The 22,672-nt window shown below is 44.5% G+C and overlaps 1 protein-coding gene across 4 annotated transcripts in view; it reads right to left on the bottom strand.

The window, feature by feature from the left end:
* The window catches only part of POLQ (DNA polymerase theta), a 580,345-nt gene that overhangs the window by 324,774 nt on the left and 232,899 nt on the right, over nucleotides 1–22,672 (bottom strand). For all 4 annotated transcript variants that reach the window (XM_085621032.1, XM_085621029.1, XM_085621031.1 and 1 more), the window contains exon 18: nucleotides 10,303–10,446. In XM_085621032.1, the coding sequence (XP_085477158.1) occupies nucleotides 10,303–10,446 (144 nt within the window). The remainder of the gene's footprint in view (nucleotides 1–10,302; nucleotides 10,447–22,672) is intronic.

The following is a 22,672-nucleotide window of genomic DNA, read 5'->3' as shown; positions in this document are numbered from 1 at the left end:
ACATGAACAAAGACGCATGAAAGACACGAAAATGAAAATGCTAGTCTCCCAGACAGTTCCAGCTGAAGGACATAAAAAGGGTATGACACATTCCGGTGATTCAACAGGACCTGTAAAAGGGACATGCAATTATTGTAAAAAGCCAGGTCATTACGTACACGATTGTCCAGTTTTGAAACATAATATCGCCATAGGTAATACAAAAGAAAGACCACGGCCACTTAGACAGGATCAGAATGAACAAGGAGCCACGCAGCATGCACAGTCCATGCCAGCTCCACCACAGTCTATACAGTTTGTGCCGGCTGCACCAGCGCTGCCTGTTGCTGCCACCCAAACCACGACACGACAGCTGTACCAGACCGCACAGTATGACTATCCTGATTATCAGCGATACGCATGAACCAGCCTAGAGAGGGAAGTTGACCTACCCCTTATCGAGATCCCAGTAGACCAAGAAGGACCTTATATACATAGTGAATTATTAGGCCAAGACAGAAAATTTTTACTCGATACAGGGGCAAGTCGAACAACCATAAAACGTAGTGAAGTTCCAGGGGCACCCCTCTCAGGCTCACAGAATATTTCCCTTGGTTTTTCAGGAAAACCTATTGTTAATGAAGTGTCACAACCTCTTCCACTTACGATAGGACCTTTGACCCGAACTACAGATTTATTGCTTACTAAATCATGTCCAGAAAATTTGTTAGGAATAAAAACACTGAAAGCTCTAGGAGCTATAATATGTTGTTCTCCGGAAGGAGTAAGATTGTTTTTACGTGATTTTAAAGGTCACTATGTGTCTAGAGACATGGATCCCCGACTGCAGACTTTACCTACACATCTATGGGCACAAGGCCCTACTGATGTTGGTTGCATGAATATTACACCATATCGAGTCACACTAAAGGCAGGAGTGGTACTACCACGAATGCGACAATACAAGTTACCACCAGATGCTGTAGTGGCTTTACTGCAAATCATTGACGAGCTTATTGCCCAAGGAGTGGTTGTGGAAACAGACTCCAATGTATGTAATTCACCGATAATTCCGATTCTTAAACGAACAGATCCGAAGGCCCCGCCAGTATATCGATTGGTTATTGACCTGCGCGAATTAAACAAATGCATTGTGCCACAATTCCCTGTGGTCCCAGATATCTCGTCATTACTGACAGCTATTGATTCCGAAGCAACATTCTTTACTGTAATTGATCTCAAGAATGCCTTCTTCAGCGTCCCAATAGATCCGGAAAGCCAATATTTGTTCGGATTTAGTTTAAATGGACGTAGCTTTAAATTCTCCCGCGCACCTCAAGGATTTACAGAAAGCCCCAGCATCTATAGCCAAGCACTGAAACGAGAACTCGACAGTATCCACATGCCAGTTAACACTGCTCTGCTTCAATATGTCGATGATCTGCTGATCACCGCGAGAAGCGAACCGGAATGTGAGAAAGCATCACTGACAGTTTTACAATTTCTAGCCGAAAAGGGGCACAAGGTGTCCCCTTCTTAGCTGCAATTCTGTGTCCAGCGAGTTGTTTATCTTGGACACTCGCTGTCCAAGGAGGGAAGGCAGCTTACACCCGACCGCATTCAGTTAATAGCTAACATGCCAATACCCAAGACACAAAAGGAGGTACGGGCTTTCATAGGCCTCACTTCATATTGTAGGCAGTGGATCCCTCAGTATGCATTTCTAGCAAAACCACTCATTCAGTTGACAACACAGGAGGCAGCCACATCGACTGTTCTCCCTTGGACTCAGGAACATACACAAGCTTTTGAAAGCTTAAAGAAAGCTTTATGTCAAGCACCTGTCTTAGCAACGCCATGTTACAGGAAACAGTTTACACTTTTTGTTACAGAACGCGAAGGTACTGCCTTGTCAGTACTCACACAGGAACAAGCAGGAGCACACAAACCATGTGCTTATTTTTCTAGTACATTAGATCCCGTAGCTCAGGCTTTACCTGCGTGCCTGAAATCAGTGGCAGCAACAGCTTTAGCAATCAGACAAAGCGATGCCATAGTGTTAGGACATCCATTGACAGTTCAAGTACCACACGCAGTAGAGGTTCTTGTAAATAGAACGCAAACACAACACTTGACTATAGCGCGACTTACAGGGTACGAGTTAACATTGTTTCAACCACATATAGAAATCAGACGTTGTAACACATTGAATCCTGCCACACTTTTGCCAGTAATCGGAACAGACCCACTAGCCCATGACTGTATTGAAGTTATTACAATAACGACGAAACCCAGACAAGACTTAACCGATGTCCCATTGTCAGACCCAGACCTGACGTTGTATGTAGATGGTTCATGTATGAGAACAAGTACAGGAGACTTAGTGGCCGCTTACGCAGTCACAACAGACACTGAAATCATTGAAACAAATTGCATAAATACCTTGTCAGCTCAAGCCGCAGAGCTCATCGCTCTGACACAAGCCTGTATTCAAGCCACAAATAAAAAAGTCAACATATACACTGATTCACGTTATGCATTCGGAGTTGTACATGACTTCGGCGTGCTGTGGCGAGAGAGAGGTTATTTAACTTCTCACGGTGCCCACATTCAGCACGGACCCCTCATCCATGCCTTATTAGATGCAATACATCTACCCACTGCAATATCAATTATGAAATGTAAAGCTCATACGAAAGTTACTGATATCATTTCTCAAGGCAATGATCTAGCCGACAGAACAGCTAAACAGACTGCTCAAACTCAAACATCCGACATGACAAAGACAATAGTTCCGATGCCGACACATTGTATGACGGTTAAAGATCCTACTCTTGATGTAATTGACATACAGACACATGCTACACCAGACGAAATAAAGAAATGGACCGAATTAGGAGGGATTCAAACGGATCAAGGATGGATGATGAAGGAAAAATCTGTGTGGTTCCTTCCTGATTCAATGGTCCAAGTTATAATTAACACTATACATAGTCCAGCACATCTAGGAGAAAAAGCTATGCTAGATAGCATTCAACACATTTGGTTCAATAAACATTTACGAGCAGCAGCCAAACAAAAGGTTCGTACCTGTATGATCTGTTGCCAGTTCAACCCAGGAAAAAGCGTCCCCGTAGAACAGGGTGGATTTCATCCTCCTGATCACCCTTTTGAAGTCCTCCAGATGGATTATATCCAGATGGAACGATGTCGAGGATTCAAATATGTTCTCGTAGTTGTTTGTGCTCTTTCCCGTTGGACGGAGGCATACCCGGTTTCAGATTACACTGCCCCGACTACTGCCAAACAGTTGGTTCGAGAATTCTTCCCACGATACGGTTTACCACGTGTTGTTCACTCAGATAACGGCCAGCCGTTCTCATCCGAATTAATGAAACACGTTTCACTTTTGTTAGGCTATCAGTGGAAATTCCACTGTGTCCGACACCCCGAGGCAGCAGGTCTCGTAGAAAGACATAATCAGATACTGAAAATCAGATTGTCCAAAATATGCAGAGAGAAAGGTGTCGACTGGGTAGTAGCATTACCAGTTGCACTCTTTTACATGAGAATGGTAGCACACTCTCGAACAGGGCTATCCCCGTATGAAGTGATCTTCGGCAGACCACCAAATATGTGGGGGACGCCTATACCACGCAAAATAACTGATATTGACTGTAATATGCTGACAGATTACTTGGCTTCCTTGATGTCTGCACTACAATCTTGTCGTTCACAGGTAGCTGCAGCTTTTCCTGACAACACTGAGGTGAAACCCCATGACGTAGTTCCGGGAGACTTGGTCCTCGTGAGGAACTTTGATCGAAAGACTCAGCTGGAACCTAGGTGGAAGTCGCCTCAGCTGGTGTTGCTCACCACAAGAACAGCCGTGAAGATCGAGGGCAGAAAAGGCTGGATTCATTCAAGTCATATCAAGAAGTTTCATGGACTACAATCAGATGTGAATACCACACCTTGTGTGTCTTCACCCATTGACTCAAAACTTCCTTTTGTTGAAAAGAGTAATTCCGAACATTATAAACTAAAACTTAGGTCCAATCAGTCAAGCAATTTGATTGTTTAAGTCCTCTCCAAGGTGAAGCGGTTGAATTGTCTCTGACATGTATCCCTTGGACCTGAATAGAGAAAACTCCCGAAAAATGTTGAAACGACAGGCGTACTGTAAATCACTGCGTAGTCATTGCATAGTGACGTTATTAATTTTGTTTTTCTTAAGTCTTTTAATAATTACTGCAAGTATATTGTTGCACATATATTATCCTATTTCTAGACATGTTTATAATATTACTGCTGAACATTCTTTTAGTGAATTACCTCCGCTTGAGTTGTCTTATAGATTTGCGCTGCGCAATAACACGTTTATTAGTATGTTACATCATTCCCATCAGGTTAGCAATGCTACAAATTGTTGGATATGTGGCCGACTCCCTCCCTATCAGAATTATAAAGGAATTTTACCTCTCTTTCCATACCCGTTCACACACAACGGCTCCTGTGGAGCATGGTTTAGTTTAATTAATTCTCTAGATTCGAATTCTGCAGTTTATCAAGATAACTGGGTATGGGGAAATTTGAACTTAGTTTTGCTTAAGGTCTGCTACCCTAACAAGGAGGGACTTCCCCAGAGAACAGGAACTGATCTAGAAAACGAAGTGTATGGATTAGGTAATTTTACGCTTAATCTTATGATCCTAAATGTCGAATCCGAAGCTACTCCAATTTTGCCCGCTATGCCAATATTTCCAGTAAAAGGTGAACTATGTGTAAGAAAAAATGGTTCCATACATATGGGCCATAGTAGATGCACGACTGTAGTAGAATTTAGTGATCAAGGCAAGTCTACATTTAGAGCTTCCCGCCATTCCTATTTCATATGTGGTCAGACGGCATATGTACGTTTGCCTCTAGATTGGGATGGTACTTGCTACATTGGATTCCTTTTGCCACCTGTTTTTCTAGCTCCTCCTGATTATCACAGAAACACTCATCTAGTAAATAATAGAGTAAGGAGAGATCTCCCAATAGTCGATTACACTGAAACAGCATGGGAAAAATACACAGATTTCAATAAAGGTCTCTTTCCCTATATAGGTACTGTTACTAATAGTAAGCTGATACGTAGATTAACTAGAACCCTTGAAGCAGTAGTGAACGAAACTATTTCCGCCTTAGGCAATTTAACAGAAGAGCAGTCTGCTATGCGGATTGTTGTGCTTCAAAATCGTCTTGTCCTTGACGTCATCCTAGCCGATAGGGGCGGAGCTTGTAGGGTCATCGGATCAAGCTGTTGCATTTTCATACCAGAAAATTCGCCATCTGTATATAAAGCCATAACTCGCCTTCATAAGATTGTAAGCCAGATACACCAGAACCCAGGCACCTGGACTTGGTCCGGTTGGTTTTGGAGTGTATTATCTACCTTTGGATGGAAGGTCCTATCCTTCCTAGGTATTGGCCTCCTCATACTATTCAGTTGCTGTCTATGTCTACAATGTGGACCAGCGATCTGTGGTCTGTGTGCCACATCGTGTATTCCACCACCAGGATTTCATTCATCACGGAAGAAGAAAGAAGAACAAATGATGCTATATGAACAGATCAATGGATTGATGAAGATTGATATCTCTTAACGGGCAAGTAGGGGACAAGGAGGGAATGTGGAAATATGGATTTTTCTGATCAGTTATGTCCCCTATCTTGGACCCCAACGGTTCCATGTATGAATCACAAGTACATGTATGTTCCCTCCAGTTCCAGTTATGAAGACGCAAACACATGTGCGTCCACCGTCAACATGTCCTCTGTCAGATCCGCCATGAATAGGCCGGATATTCTATTCCTAAGTATGAAAGGCCACCGGCTTTATATGGTTCACTTATGCCATTTTACAGTCCAGGCAAGTAGGCCCTGATTCTGTCATCGAACTCTTCTTGCCTTCTGCCTCTGAAAGCTCCAGTCTGAGCCTGCATCTGTAACCATGAACTTTGTCTCATTTCCCTGCGCGGCTCACGAAGCCTGACATCAGCCTGCTGCCTGCCAAAAACTGTATTTCACCTTCGAAATTATCTGCTCCGTTCCCTGCCCGATGCATTCCTGTCTAGCAGTTTAAGTAAACATTCTTCCAGCTACCGAGCAAAGGCCCGGCTTCTCTGTCTTTATGAAAAGTAATTCATAGCCCTATTGCTATGGAAGATTTCCGCCCTCGCATCTAGTGTAGACACTTAGACGCTTGTACACGCACTAGCAGTCAGTATAGTCAGTATAGAATAAGATTCTACTCTAAGAAGACCTCTCTTTTGGATAACTTAGTTCTTTAAACATAGGATGTTAGATATGATTTGGGATTAGGTTGACTTGACCCTCCAGACTTCTGTCGCCACATGTAGAGCTAAATGTCAAGTCCCCTTCACCCCCTAGTTGCACATCAATTACACGTCATGCTGCTGCGCGCGCATTTCTGCCAAGCATTTCCGCTGACATTGCGAAATTCTTTCATAGAACCACCTTATTATGACATCACATCTAATGACGTTCTTTCATCACTCCCAGTTACGCCTATTTTTGCTACGCACGAATATATTATCCATACTATCAATTGTTACGCCTCTTGTATTTGCTTCACTGTAATGCCTATTGTATAAAAGTAATTGATTGTCAATAATGTATGTACTTCACTTCCTGAACCTTCGTGGTGATGGAACTTGGAGCAACCGATTATAATCGACCATTGGAATAAAGCCCATTCCGAACCTCTAATACCACGGATTCTGCCTCTTATTTACTGAGCTATTTTATTATGTTTCTGTATCAAATTAAGTCCCGGTAATTAAATTATTTACCACAGATGGCTGGGCGAGAAGGGAGGGGGGAATGCATGCGCTGGGTCAGGCGAGACCTAACAAGGAAAAATGACTGTGCCCACAAAGGAGAAACTATGTGGGCAACTTCAACACCACCTGAGGGCATCTGCAGAGGTCAAGTCGTTACTGGTTCCATAGTCGCGCCGTGCGTCCCCACTAGCACTACTGTTGTGGTCCGTTTTCTGGGTTCCTTCTTTTCTCTTCACTTCATAGGCACAGAGGACATTAAGGATGGCACCATATGTTTTTGAAATCATTGGAAAATAAACAATGAAGGAAATAAACCAACAGTGAATGTATTTGAAAATTGGGGTATTAATTACACATAAGTGAAATGAAAAGGAGAAACCCAGAAAAGGGACCAGGACAGTAGTGCAAGTAGGGGCATACGGCCCAGCTACAGGACCGTCAACTACTTGACAATTGTACATGCACCCAAGATCAGAGGGTGACACCCCAAACGCACACAGACATAAAAGTAAAAGAAGGAACCAAGAATAAAACAAGGGGGTGTCCTGATACAGATGTTCAGCATCTGCAGAGAGTCACAATGCACACATTTTATGAAACCTGGTACCCCGTTGAGCTGCAGACCAGGGCTCTCCCACACTATGGCCTGTCTGATTTCCTCTGTATGAAAGGAATTACACTGGTTTCCTATCCATTCCAGAACACAAATTAAGACGAGCTGTTTGACTCAAAAGGCCCTTTGTTTAGGCACTCCTCCCTTCTTAGCTTCACTTCCTGCCACTTCCGGAGTACTAAGAGGGCTTGGAAATGAAGACTCACTCCTAATACAAACTACAGCTTTCAATACCTCAACGGCCATAAAGTAATCCTTCACAGGCGATACAACAAGTTCCTGGCACACCCTTCCGCCATCACTCAGGACACTATGGGATCTGCTCACCTGTAGAAAGGTGCTTAAACCCTACCTATTCCAACTCTATATGAATCGACCTCGCCTTTAATCAGTCCCTACCTTCACCCTTGGTCCCAATTCTACTTTCTCGCGCTCAGTACCTGTAGCGGTGTGCATTCTTCTTACTGCCTATGAAAAAGTTCACATTCACCAACTAGAAACTTCTCCCTTACTTTATCTACTACTACAACCTCTCATCTACCCTTCTTTGCTTGTCCACTAATTATTGGTTAAGCACACTGATGACTATCAAAGTACAGCTGTGCTACAGAAATCTTTCAATAAATAAATATGAATAATGGTGATGCTGAATCCCACTGTTGGAAGGTGAGATTCCCTGAGCTGTTTATTAATAAAAACGTCACTACACATGCTAAGGAACAGTTATTGTTTTGATGATTCAAGGCACAGACAAATTGCTGCAAAAACAGGGCCATGCTTGCCTGCTAACTTAGGCTACTAAAGGCATGGCTGAGGTGTGTTTAAATGATGGTTCAATTTTTGCATTGTGAGCCAATCCCTTGGCCAAAAATATGTTGTATATATTGAATGTTTTCATATTCGGTTCTAAGTGTTTTAATATGATGAATGGTATCTTACATGTGACTAAACAAACTTGGAACCCCCCCCAAGGAAGGGGAGGGGGAGTTACTTTTTGAACCACTACGGATCTCTCCACATTTGAAGGTTACACACATAAGGCACAGTGCTTTTGGAAGTTGTCCAAGTCCCAGAAGCCCACTGTTGAGAGCATCACCCATGAAAAGCAATGCACTTGGACTCCATGTCCAACACGGCCTAGGCTTCAGAAGCAGAGTACTTACCCCACCGAACCACACACTACAGTTGGGAGTGAATCCAGAATCAACTTTGTTTCTCATTCACATCCATGCGGATACTATGAACGAGGAAGGATGGCCTCTGGATATCCCCCTGCAGCAGATTGGGAGCCAGTGAACCTTTCTTTAGCCATGAATCTGGTGTTAAAATCACGTCAAACTCAAAATTCCTCCTGTTTAGGACAGAAGGCCCTCACCCACTCTTATAAGGTGGACTACAACCCTACTTAAGGGAGCTTTTCGACCCTACTTCCTTCAAATATAATGGTGAGGTGTCTAAGTAGAAAAAGAGTAAACAAAGGGGATAAATCTACATAATAGCTGATGGATGTTTTATTCATGTCAATAGAAAGTAAAGTTAAAAAACAGAAAAATATGCAGGCGAATATTTTGATCCAACAAGGAAGGCATAATGTTTCAGCCAGCATAGGAGTGCCCTAAAATGGGTTCAAGGTCTTTTTTACTCGTGACCCCATAAAAAACTACTGTTGCTCAGAAGTATCAGTGGCCTAATATAAGTCTAAAAACATACTGAAGTGGTTAAATCCTTAGGTGCGTGACTTTCTACCATACCAAGGAGCCCTATCTAGATGGGTATAGTACCCATTCCGGGCAGGTGTTTGAGGGGGACTTGCGAGTCATCTTTATCTTATTCTGATGCAGTCCCGTCCTGCTAGGCCAGGAGATGCCAAACACCCGAGAGCAGCGACATGAAGCGCAAACAACGACAGCTTATCCGACCTATTCGGAGCCAGAGGTTGAGCCTTACCACACATCGAAGACCTCAAAGGCTCTGGCTCTTACTCAATACACTCATGGTCAGGGAAATCCTAAGATTTAGGAGAACTAGAGGTCTGTGCTAGGTGAAAGGACACATATGGGGGCAATACTGAGCCCCTACTAAGTGCACACATCAGTATAAGACCATTCCAGTAACTCAGAGCGAGAAGCAGTACTTCTTAAGTGGGAGGCCCATGACCAAGAAAGCTTCAAGTGCTAAGTGTCAAAAAGTGAAAATCTGTTAAAGGAAATAAAAATAAAGAAAGAAAAAGCGTGCACTGTTGATAGACGTCCATTCCTCATAAACTAAGAGAACAGACTAGAGCCTTCTGATCTGGATGGGCAAGTGAGGCCAGGCAGGATTTAGTGTGCATCCAGAATTTAGAAACGTAAACAAATACAGATATATATTGTACAGAGGTGCTAAAGCCCTTTCCCATACTGGGAGACACAACAGATTCATGAGGAAAGCTAGGGGGCTGGAGGGTGGAAATTTGGAATATTCAAAATCTGAATTAATTGTTGGACGTTAAAGACACCTGTGACATATTAATCTGTCTATTCAAACCCTGTAGAAATAAAATCTGGCCATGAAATGTGCCAATGGCCTTTTCCATGAGATTCTTCTCACCAAACAAAAAGAAACATTGGGCCTGAAAGGTTAATGAGCCAGAATTATATTTTTGGTGCTGATCTAACAGCCACTGCTTACATAAAGCTAAAACTGATGAACTAATGGTTACTGTTTTTCATGTAAACTGTAAAATACAACATGATTCATAAAGGCCAACATAATGCATGAAGGTTAACAGCCAATATCCATTTAGATGTGTACCCCATGGGACACTCATACCTGAATGCACACAAACACCTTGGAAGTCCCCAGAAGCCCATCTCTCACCAGTTTGCTCTTGCTTCCTCTGCAGTGAAATGAAGTATGCATCCTTTCCTCCCCAGCACACGGCCATCCCGACCACCAGGAGGTCTTCAAAACCTTTAATGGGGAATCCATCATCTTTAATATTCACCCTCTGTGGGGATCTCACTAAAACAGAGAGAAATGGTGAAGGAAAACAGTCAGTGCAATCAGATCCGCAGCAGAAACAATGAAGATTGAGGAGGCTTTCGGCTACGTTTAGAGTTTGGATCTCTGAAACTGTTACGCAGAAGAACTCCACCCACTCAAAGTTATCTTACCTGCGCTGGTCTCCAGTCTCTACAGCATCCACCGTCATGTGGCGACTAGAACACAAGTTTGAAATGTCAAATGGGCATGGCCTAATTTCACCAGATGGTACCTTGCCTTGTGCAAAGAAACCAGTCTGGAGCAGTTTGAGGACTTGCCAACACAAGGCAAAGAGAGGCAAGTGGGAAGGGTCTGGACCTCTCCTGTTCTTTTGAGACAGTAAACCGCTCGAAAAGATGCAGCCTAATGGAAAATATGGAGAGGGAGAAGGCCTTCATCACCTCTGTCCACTACGGGCCAAATGGAGAGTGGTCTTCTTCACTAAGTCCTAAATGCAGAGAGCACCAGGACGGCAGATTGACTCCTGTCTTGTTTTTAATATATGAATTGGCTGGACAGCTATTAATCAGTGATAGGGAAAGAAACTCTACAAGTGGGAAAGGCCAATCCTTGTACACGTGGATGATGCAGTCCTCATCTCGAGGAATGCCAATGGGTTACAAATTCAGCTTGATTCATTCACAACATCTTCGCATGGCCTAGGTTTAAAAATAAATTCATCCAAGTTCTTTGTTAAGTCGAGTGTACCCAAAAATACTAAACCAAAGTCCAATCTGATTGGGGGAGTTCCTGTTGCTATGGTTAAATATTTTACCTATTTAAGTATCCCATTAGATTCCATGTTAAGTTGGGGCCATTTCATCTTTGCTTTGAAGTTACGTCACAAGCCGGGAAAAGAACTAATGAACAAGTTACTTACCTTCAATAAAAACTTTAGTAGAGACTTTATCTAGTCACAGATAACTCGCCTTTTAAATACTCCTCTGGGGTCAGATTGATTCCGGAAATGTTTCAGCAGTACCTCTGCACGCTGGAAGGTGGCGCCATGTGGCTCCACACTGATGCTGTGCCCTTCAGTAAATGATGTGCAGAGCCCAAATAGGAACCACTCCAGTGCGCTGATGTCAGTTGTTTTCAAGACTGTCCATGCCCTTCAACAAAGAGCCCCAAAAGTAAATTGGTAGACAGTGAGCAGGTTCCTAGACTTGGGACCTTATTAATGGATAGAGTCCATGCACTTGGATGGCACCATCACTATAAACAAAGCCAGGCCCGTCTTGATTGCTGTTTATGGCATGGGCGTATGGGGATACAAAGACTGCTCCAAAATGCAAATCAGCAAAAATAGATTTCTTCGAAGGCTATTGTCACTTCCTAGTTCCTTCCCATCTGTACTAGTACAAAAAAGAACTAGGCCCGCAACATCTGGGGGGCACACAGAGGCTGGGACCCACACTGTTAGGTCCATCAGTCTGGTCTAGGTCGGAAGCAGCCCTGACACATTCTGTAATCCCTGACTGCTTTAAATTGTCGAGACGACAAAATCAAATGGCTCACACACATTAGAGAAGATCTTTATGCTATCAGTAGGAGGGATTTGTTTTATTACCTGTAACAACTCATCGACCAGACAAAGCCACGGTTAAAAGTGAACTATTAGGACTCATAATACACAAGAGATGGGAGGTTGACCTAAAAAACAGGCCATTGCAATATATCTACCACTGAGTACCACACCAACCATTGAACCATACTTGGTAAAGGTACCACGTAACCAGAGTTTCTACCTGAACCAGGTATAGGCTTAAAATGGCCCATTTTCTGGTGTCTTCCCCTCCAATGCATACACTAGTAAAGATCTGCACCCATGTCCATGCAATTCAATAGTCTAACAATCCAAACTTAATTTGTTTAGGTCTCGCCTAGCGTTGCAGCGCATGCGCTGCTCGCTTTGCGAGGCATGCAGTATATACTATAGCGAGGAAGCTTCATGAAAGCTCCGCCCACTCTCCACCCATCTTTTTGATTGGCTTAGATTGTAAATGCTGCCTTCTGATTGTTTTTAGGCTTGTTAGTCCCTCCTCCTGACAGCCATGTTATTATTTGTATCCTTCCCTGGCTATTGGCCCCTTTACTCCAACACTATTTTCTTCCCTGTGTTCACGCCTGACCCCTCCCGCAGTCCATGACTTCTCGCCCCCCCACTCACCCACCCCACTCCCGTTCGCGCCTTCTTGGACGCCCGCACTCCTGTTTTTAATGCAATAGGTCTCGCGGAAATAAGAGTCTTATTGCATTGCAAATGCTTGTTTGTCGTGGGATTGGCTGGGTGAATTTGCACTCTTTGTGTGCGTCGCGCTGCTGACAGCTTATTTTGCCTGACAAAACATGGCAGTCTCCAGAACACATGCGCAATACAAGCATACAGTTTTTCCTGCTGCTTCCTGAAAGCAGCTATTAATATCGAAACCGTGTGTTGCTTGGCAAAGATGCTGTATCCCTCCCACTTTCTTCACATTAAAAGCCGTTTGTGTGTTTCAGCTCACTCGTATTCTCTGCTGCCTCCTCCTTCCTCCAGCAATTTCACACAGCTGCCGATCGCTCATCCCCTCGGATGCCTCGTTCTCCCCCCAGTATGTCCCTTCAGTTTTAGCTACATTTGTACCGATTCTATTCATGTTACATAGAAAACATCACACCTTTAAAGTGCCTTTTAAAAACACTCGAGCAGCGCTTACACACAGCTGCCGCTGGCTCATCTGCTCAGGTGCCTCCTCCTCCTCCTTCCCCAGTATGACCCACATACAGGAGCAACCTAGCCTGCTGGCATATAACTCGCTGCTTGTGTGTTGTGAAAATACACGTTGGAGGAGTGGTGAACCCAAGGGGTGGTGGTGCACAGCCGCTGATAACCGCATTAATTTCCAACATTCATGTATCAGGTAGCGCTTTACAAACCCTAACCTAGATAAATATTTTGTATTGGTTTAGCTGGGCCTGCTTTTTACAGTTGTTCAGTCTAATGTCCGCCGTTTCTATTGATGCTGCAGCTGAACTTCAAATGTCTTGCACAGTGCAACGCTGTCACAAAACATACAAAACTCTCGCGGGCAGCTGCGTGCCTAATTTGTTTGCCTGACGCGACAGACACACGGTCCCATCCTGCGGCCCTCAGCCTGTTTTATTCGGATGGATTCTGAGAAGTGCGATATCAAATCGACTGTTTTCAGTAACAACGTGTTTTATATGTCTACTTCTAAAGCTTAAAGAACAATTGTAGGACAGAATGCAGAACAATGTCATACATTCACCCCAGTACAGAGATCTGGGCCTAAATCCATCGTTTTTTTGCTCACCATGCCATTCCAGTTTTGACCCAGCCATATGCAAATCAGTATTGACCCTGCGCCCAATGGGAACAGTCCAGCCTGAACTCCCAGGCCAGGTCCTCCCTGGACTGGAAACAAGCATCCTAGGACCGGTTTCGGGCTTTCAGCCCTCATCAGCCAGGATAGCTTGACTCCATTGGCATGGAGAGCACGGGACCCACATCTGGGCATACCCGTCCTACTCGGGGTGACAAATGCAAAAAGAATAATTGATGGACAGAATGCAGAACAATATCATACATGATGGATTCAACCCAGATCTGTGACTGGGGGTGAGTGTCTGAAAAGTTTCAGCGCTCCGTCCATCATCGCCTTGTGCTCGCTTTATTCACCCTAAGTTGGCAGGGTATGCCCAGACGTGGGTCCCTTGCTCACTTTGCCACTGGATTGAAGCTAGCCTGGCTGATGAGGGCTGTTAGCCTGAAACCGGTCCCAGGATGCTTTTTTCCGGTCCTGGGAAAAATCAAAAAGAGGGAGAATGGACCACTTGTCCTGTGTACCAGGGTCAATTCGTTATTGTTCCGTCTAAAAAAAACGAATTCACGGTCAAAGGATCTGGGCGGTATATCTTGATTCTCTGCCTTTCTGTAACGTAACAGCATCATAATAGGGTTTATTTGGGAATATGCTGACCTCAACCTGGAGGAAGACCAACTGGTATTGCAGTAGTTTCCAGAGATAAAAAGTGCAGTGCCCTTGTGAAGTGAGTTAAAATTTCCTACATCAACAAATAGGTAAGTACTTTTTATAATCTTGGTGGTGTGGAAAAGTAAAAACAAAGTGGTGCGTGCGTAGAACGAGTTACCAGTCTACCACACTGTTGGTGGTTGACATGTTTCAGCTTCACTGACCATCTGGAGGCTTTCTTCAGGACCAGTAGGTGTGTAGTGGCACATTGTGGCTACTACTAGAAGCAGTCGATTTACCACTCCTATTGGGTCGAGTCAGGTCAATTGTACCTGTAGCTGAAATGAAAGAAAGGTGCAATTGTATACTTTCTATTATGGTATACCCTAAATCATGATGCTAATTAAGGATCTTTGCATCTTGTTGCATTAATTGATCTTAACATCGTTACACTGTGAGGAATTAATGAGGTAGTACTGGCGATTACTTCCCAGAACATAGCTCGACGCCAGCGAGATCCCCCCTTTTCTAACATACTAGAGTGATGTAGCCACATTACATAATATTGCACCAAGCAATGTAAGATAATTTCTTAGCGTGCACATAGTAACAGCACAACGCATTATTCAACACCAGTTTACAAGAGCGATTCGCATCAACATGTTACTGAGTGTGCAACACCTATACCACTCAGGTCCCTACTGGAGGCGCTTACTACCTCATTAATTCCTCACAGTGTAACGATGTTAAGATCAATTATTGCAACAAGATGCAAAGAGCCTTAATTAGCATCATGATTTAGGGTATACCATAATAGAAAGTATACAATAATAGAAAGTATACAATTGCACCTTTCTTTCATTTCAGCTACAGGTACAATTGACCTGACTCGACACAATAGGAGTGGTAAATCGACCGCTTCTAGTAGTAGCCACAACGTGCAACTACACACCTACCGGTCCTGAAGAAAGCCTCCAGATGTTCAGTGAGGCTGAACATGTCGACCACCAACAGTGCGGTAGACTGGTAACTCGTTCTACGCACGCACCACTTTGTTTTTACTTTTCCACACCACCAAGATTATTAAAAGTACTTACCTATTTGGTGATGTAGGAAATGTTAACTCACTTCACAAGGGCACTGCACTTTTTATCTCTGGACACTAATGCAATACCAGTTGGTCTTCCTCCAGGTGGAGGTCAGCATATTCCCATATAAACCCTATGATGATGCTGTCACGTAACAGAAAGTCGGAGAATCAAGATATACCTCCCAGATCCATTGTACGTGAAGTTTTTTTTTTAGACGGAACAATAACGCATTGACCCTGGTACACAGGACAAGTGGTCCATTCTCCCTCTTTTTGATTTTTTGTACTGACGTATGGAAGCCGAATAGATCACAGCTTCTCCTTCCTTCCATCCTGATTAAATCTCATCCGGTCCAGGGAAGACATGGCTTGGCAGTTCGGGCCGGACTGTTCCCATGAGGCACAGGGTCAAGACTAATTTGCATATAGCTGTGTCTGATCTGGGGTGGCGAAGTGAGCTAAAGAACGATGATGGATTCACCCCAGATCTGTGACTGGAGATGAGTGTCTGAAAAGTTTCAGCGCTCAGTCCATCATCTCCTTGCGTTTGCTTTGTTCGCCCTAAGTTGGCAGGGTATGCCCAGACGTGGGTCTCTTGCTCACTTTGCCAATGGATTGAAGCTAGCCTGTCTGATGAGGTACTGTTAGCCCAAAACCGGTCCCAGGATGCTTGTTTCCAGTCCAGGGAAGAAATGGCTTGGGAGTTCGGGCTGGACAATTCCCATGAGGCACTGGGTCAAAACTGATTTGCATATGGCTGGGTTCAAACTGGAATGGCATGGTGAGCAAAAAAACAATGGATTTAGGCCCAGATCTCTGTACTGGGTGAATGTATGACATTGTTCTACATTCTGTCCATCAACTGTTGTTTTTGCGTAAAGCAGGTGAAGGCAACTTCCTCGTACCAATGTGTTTAGCACATTTGAGAGCTGATTTAGCCTCTGTGAAAAACTGTGCCTGTCCTTCATATGTGGATCAAAGTTTAGCAGGATACAACATTACATATGGGATGGAAGCATTCTGCAGGACACGTTTCACTGCATATAGCTGTGTCTGAACTGGGGTGGCGAAGTGAGCTAAAGAACAATGATGGATTCAACCCAGATCTGTGACTGGGCGTGAGTGTCTGAAAAGTTTCAGCGCTCCGTCCATCATCTCCTTGTGTTTGCTTACTTCCAAAGCTTGACTTCTGTCTGAGCTTCTGTTAGTCGCCCCTTAGCTACCCCTTGGATATGCCCTTCATTTAAGGGTTCTTTTTTTCCCTTCTAAAATATTGTCATAAATATCCAGGACCAGCTAGCGGTACTGTTGATGACCTAAATTAAATGGCAACTTTATATACATTTTCTAAAGCGTGCAATAGTACTCCTCTAAAGGGAGGAAAATGGGGATATTTTTTATACTCTTCGTTTAAAAACAATCATTGACGAGAACAAAAGTAACTGGGAAGTGGCTTGCACAATGTGATGACTGGGGGGGGGGGGGAGGAGCTTGGAATGGTTTTAGTCTCTCATGGAAGTGGAGACGCTATGGCGCAGCAACCAGAGCTTCTGAATCAAGAGCTGTGTGACACTTTCAGTCAGTCCTGTCTCTGGAGCCATGCTGAAATTAGGGCTCATAGTTTCACTTAATTGCAGTAAAGATGAGCAAAAAAATTCCATAATGGAGCTTGCTTCTGGCATCACGCTACATGGCAATGGGCTTTAACTGAAAAGTGAGCGCAGGTGGTCTCATGGATAATATGGTGCATAGCTAAATACCTATAAGGTCCCAAAGGCGAGACCGATTGCATTGCAAATGCTTGTTTTCTTCTGTGAGCTATATGTTGTTCAGCGCATATGCATACTCAAACCTTTACTGTGAAACTTAAATATACAGAAATGCAAGGAAGCACTTGAGTACCTTCAGTTGCTTCAGACTGATGAGGTGTGTCACACCATCTACAGATTCATGGCCTCAGTATACAAGCATAGGCGCATTGTTGGAAAATGAATCTACAAACACCCAGCATTCTTCTCCTTAGTGAATTATAAATGGTAGTTGCCACCGATTAGTATCTATGTAACGCCAGAACCACATGCTAAGCCAATCTGTCTGAAGGAGAAGAAATGTACTATATTGTTTGTTCTTATTGCACCGAGTCACTTTTTTCTGTCTATGTAGTCGGCTTGTTTTTTTGTCAATGTTTTATTCTCTGCACATTTTATTTGATCTTTTCATGCAGTGTTTTATATTTGTACTTTTATGGTTTGTTCCTAATTGAATAAAGTATTTTGAACTGAAATAGTCCAACCATAGAACAGGTAGGAGAGGAGGGGAAGTGAGGAATCTGCAGCTACATAGATTATTTAGCAAAAAGAGGGTTACCAAAGGTAAGTAACTTGTTATTCTGATAGAACTTCAAGCCACAGATTCCTCACCTTTTGAATTCCACTGGAGCAGGTCGAGGTTGGGACAGGCCGGTAGGGCTGGGGCAAAGGGAGTTGGTGTCCTCCTCTTCTTCCTTCAGCACAGCTCTTCAGTCCTCCTTCTTCTTGCTTGTCTGAGGAAGCAAGGTTCGGGGTTGTCCCTAAATACAAAATTTACGGACGTTTCAGGTAGGTACAGCTCAGGACCAATGGGGTTCTCCCTTGGGGAGGGTACACCCCACTATTATGCCACCCTCCAGTGAGAGGGGGGCATAAGCCTCTGGTTGGCTGGGTCCCTCAATCTCCAAGATGGCAAGGACTGAGAGTTGTGCTTTGCCTCGCTTCCCCCACCGGAGGGGTGGGGTTGCCAAAGGTGGGCACATCTCTCCTCCTATCTTGGTTATCCCGGGAATTCTCCCTCCAAGAGTGGGGGCTAGAACCGGTGGGGGCCAGTTGCTGGGAGCAGCAAATGGCTGGGTCAGCTCACAACGGCGGCAAGCCTTTGAAGCTTACCCTTCGTGGAGACTGCCCATCCTGGGGGAGAAGGCTTGGCACCCCTACCCAGGATGTGCTTTGTTTCAGGACCCAGAGAGCCCGAGGCACTCAACCAAGAGGTCCAGAAACATGCTGGGGGTGGCAGCTGGCGAGCAGCCAGTCAGCCAGGACACTAGAGTTAGGTGGTTTTTCAGGGGTCATCTCTAAGAGTGCATTTGACATTAAACCCCACACTGGTATCAGTGTCGGTTTAATGTGCTGAGAAGGTTGATACCAAACTTCTCAGAATACAGTAAAGCCATTATGGTGCTGTGGAGTTCATAATGACAAACTCCCAGATCATATACTCTTTATGGCTTTACTGCACTTATAATGTCTAAGAATGGACTTAGACACTGTAGTGGTACAGGGCTCATGCACCTGGACCCTGAACAGTAGTCTAGTGCACCCAGACAGAAGGCTATCTCACCTATACCATGGGCAGTGGATTGTAGGCATGGCACACAGGTATGTGTGCCATGTCGACTCTTCACTTTTCTCTGCACCAGAACATGCAGCTTGCAAGGGCAGTGTGTGTGGGTTAATGTACAGGACCTCTAATGGTGGCACACTAGGTGCTGCAGTCCTTAGAGGCCTTCCCTGACCACAGTGACCTTGGTACCCATAGTACATTTTACAAGGGACAGAGAGTTGCCAATTGGGGTTGTAAAGGTAAAGGTTTAAGGAAAGAACATAGGTCCTGGGTACCTGGTTAGCAGGACCCAGGGCACACTTAGTCAAAGCATCAACATCAGGCAAAAAGTGTGCTGCAACCGTGCAAAAAGGGGCACTTTCCAACAGGAAGTGTATGGTGGGATGACACAAAGAGCTTGAAGCTCCCTCACGCCGAGCTGAGGTGATGGTGACAAGGAACACAGTCTAGATAGGAAGGAGTCATAAAGGACAGTTGAAGAACAGCTCAAACGGAGTGCACATCAAATAAGTTGGGACCAGATTAAGGTCCCATTGGAGCATGACAAAGGGGGAAACATATGTTGTAGCTCTTACAAAAATCACATCACAACTATTGACTTAAACAAGGAGGGTTGATCTAGCAACTGTAAGTAGGCCAAAAGGGCTGAAAAATAACCCTACACTGCGCCCAACGCAAAGCCTTGCCAGGCATGAGACAGAACAAACAGAATGTAAGATAACGTGGCCTGGAGGGGCTCAATCTGGCGTGTTACCAGCCAATCGAAAACAAGAGGGTATGCAGTTCCTAATGAGGCAAAAATGAGCGAGGTCCAATGAGAAGAAAAGGTTGTCCCTTAGGAACAGAGGGAAAGGGGGATCCCTCCTTTTGGAATTAGGGCCCTCATAGTTTCACTTAATTGCAGTAAAGATGAGCAAAAAAATTCCATAATGGAGCTTACTTCTGGCATCACGCTACATGGCAATGGGCTTTAACTGAAAAGTGAGCGCAGGTGGTCTCATGGATAATATGGTGCATAGCTAAATACTTATAAGGTCCCAAAGGCGAGACCGATTGCATTGCAAATGCTTGTTTTCTTCTGTGAGCTATATGTTGTTCAGTGCATATGCATACTCAAACCTTTACTGTGAAACTTAAATATACAGAAATGCAAGGAAGCACTTGAGTACCTTCAGTTGCTTCAGACTGATGAGGTGTGTCACACCATCTACAGATTCATGGCCTCAGTATACAAGCATAGGCGCATTGTTGGAAAATGAATCTACAAACACCCAGCATTCTTCTCCTTAGTTAATTATAAATGGTAGTTGCCACCGATTAGTATCTATGCAACGCCAGAACCACATGCTAAGCTGTGTCATGCTTCATCATAGGGCTTGCTCCTAGTCAGGTCGGCGCTGCAATACCCGACGGGCACCCTATGAGGAGATCTTTGGTAGAGATCTTTTATTCCTTGCCGTATGGTGGCATTGGTGTAAGGGGCCTAAAAGTGTAGATGTGCTAACATGGAGGTCAGTAGACCATGCACGGATAAACCAGGAAGTGGAAGTCCAAACAAAATAATTTTAATGAACCTGGTTTCCAACCTGGTTAAAAATATATAGAGTGGCGCCTTCCTGATTTAATGTGTCAGGATATTCCGCTCAACTTCATGTGGTCAACATGTTTCTTGCCTATGTGTCAGAATGATCTGGTGGTAATTCTTCAGGACCTAGAAAGGATTGTCTATCTACACTATTAGTGGGGTTCTGGTTTACTAACTGGGATATACCACACAGTGCGCCCCTAAAGATGTGGTACCTGTAAATGCGATGGCCAACCCCAAATCTATTGGTGACTGGCACCATCAACTCCCGGCAGCTCAAGACACCTGGACTTTCCAGTGTCGTAGTATGAACCGCAAGTTTGGCGGATGAACTACCCACACGCTACCGGGGCCGGGAGGTGTTACCAGCCGAGCCACAAATATATCTCAACACAGTTTTTGTTGCGGAACACCTAGATGCCAAGATGACATCAATCACCTACAGAGGTGCTCAGCTGTCGCTACTCAATTTCCAAGCATTTAGTTAGAGTGTGAGAAGGTCCGCGTTAAGAAGCCCACTGCAGAGACCACATATGCCACCTGGCAAGCTCAACTAGCAGGATACAGGAGGCCATCAGTCTCAGCAGCCTCAAGGAAATTGAAGACCAAGGCTGAAAGATCGATACCATTTCATGAATATCCTGGACTCTCTTTCCCACTGAAAAGGGGGAGGGAGGGTTACGAGGCACGAAACCAAACCATATCCAGAATGGCTCCATTGAAGGGGACTGGACAGGTTAGCGGTAGGGTCGCCTTGGCCAAAGCCGTGAAAACAAACATTGGCATAGCCAATAGGTCTCGCTGTTGGGACCTTATAAGTATTTAGTTAAGCAGCACAATATCCTTGGTGCAAAAACTGTTGCATGGCAAAACACTTATAAGGTCCCAAAGGCGAGACCTATTGGCTATGCCAATGCTTGTTGCTGTTTTTGTGGTACTGCACTATATAGGGATGTTATGTGTCACAGTTTACAGTTTGGATTAGATCACTGATGACACTATTGTTCATAGGATCACGATGTCTCCAGTGACAACTTCTTGCTGCCCAGGTCGTGCCGAGGGATTCCTTTTCCGGTGGTTCTGCTGTCCTGATCGAGCCGAAGGTCCTGCTGCAGTTGTCTCCTCCCTTTGTGTGTGTGGTTGTGGTTGTGTGTGTGGTTGTGGTTGTGTATGTGGTTGTGTGTGTGGTTATGTGTGTGGTTGTGAGTGTGGTTGTGTGTGTGTGGTTGTGTGGTTGGTGTTGTGGTTGGTTGTGTGTGGTTGTGTGTGTGTGGTTGTATGCGTGGTTGTGTGTGTGATTGAGTGTGTGGTTGTGTGTGGTTGTGCGTGTGGTTGCGTGTGGTTGTGTGTGTGGTTGTGTGTGTGGTTGTGCGTGTGGTTGTGCGTGTGGTTGTGGGTGTGGTTGTGTGTGTGTGTGGTGTGTGTGTGTGGTTGTGTGTGCATGGTTGTGTGCGCGTGGTTGTGTGTGTGGTTGTGTGTGTGATTGTGTGTGTGGTTATGTGTGTGGTTGTGGGTGTGGTTGTGGGTGTGGTTGTGTAAGTTTATGTGTGTGTGGTTGTGTGTGTGTGTGTCTGTGGTTGTGTGTGTGTCTGTGGTTGTGTGTGTGTCTGTGGTTGTGTGTGGTTGTGTGTGTGGTTGTGTGTGTGTGGTTGTGTGTGGTTGTGATTGTGTGTGTGTGGTTGTGTGTGTGGTTTTGTGTGTGGTTGTGTGTGTGTGTGTGTGGTTGTGTGTGTGTGTGGTTGTGTGTGTGTGGTTGTGTGTGTGTGGTTGTGTGTGTGTGGTTGAGTGTGTGTGGTTGTGTGTGTGCAGTTTTGTGTGTGGGTGTGTGTGTGGTTTTGTGTGTGGTTGTGTGTGTGTGTGTGTGTGTGTGTGTGTGTGTGTGTGGTTGTGTGTGTATGTGTTGTTTTCCTGTTTGTAAGCCCTGCAAATGCACTGTGTTTCTATACCAGATTAATGGGGATCAAATTGCCGACCTCGAAAGGCCCAAAGGCTGTCTGTTTTGCAGGGATTTGAACATTTGACTTGCAGAGCAGTGCAGATATCAGCAATGATCATTTAACTTACGAAGCCATAATTTCAGTTCGATTTCGATATATATGTTGTGTAGAAAAGTTGATATATTTGTGTATTGCATCCTGCAGATGAAATAGTTTGTGTTTCTCATGTGACCACCCACAT

Source organism: Triturus cristatus, chromosome 8 (genome assembly GCF_964204655.1).
Source record: "Triturus cristatus chromosome 8, aTriCri1.1, whole genome shotgun sequence".
Taxonomy (NCBI): Eukaryota; Metazoa; Chordata; class Amphibia; order Caudata; family Salamandridae; genus Triturus; species Triturus cristatus.
Note: the sequence above shows the minus strand (reverse complement) of the source record. Positions and strands in the feature narration are given on the sequence as shown.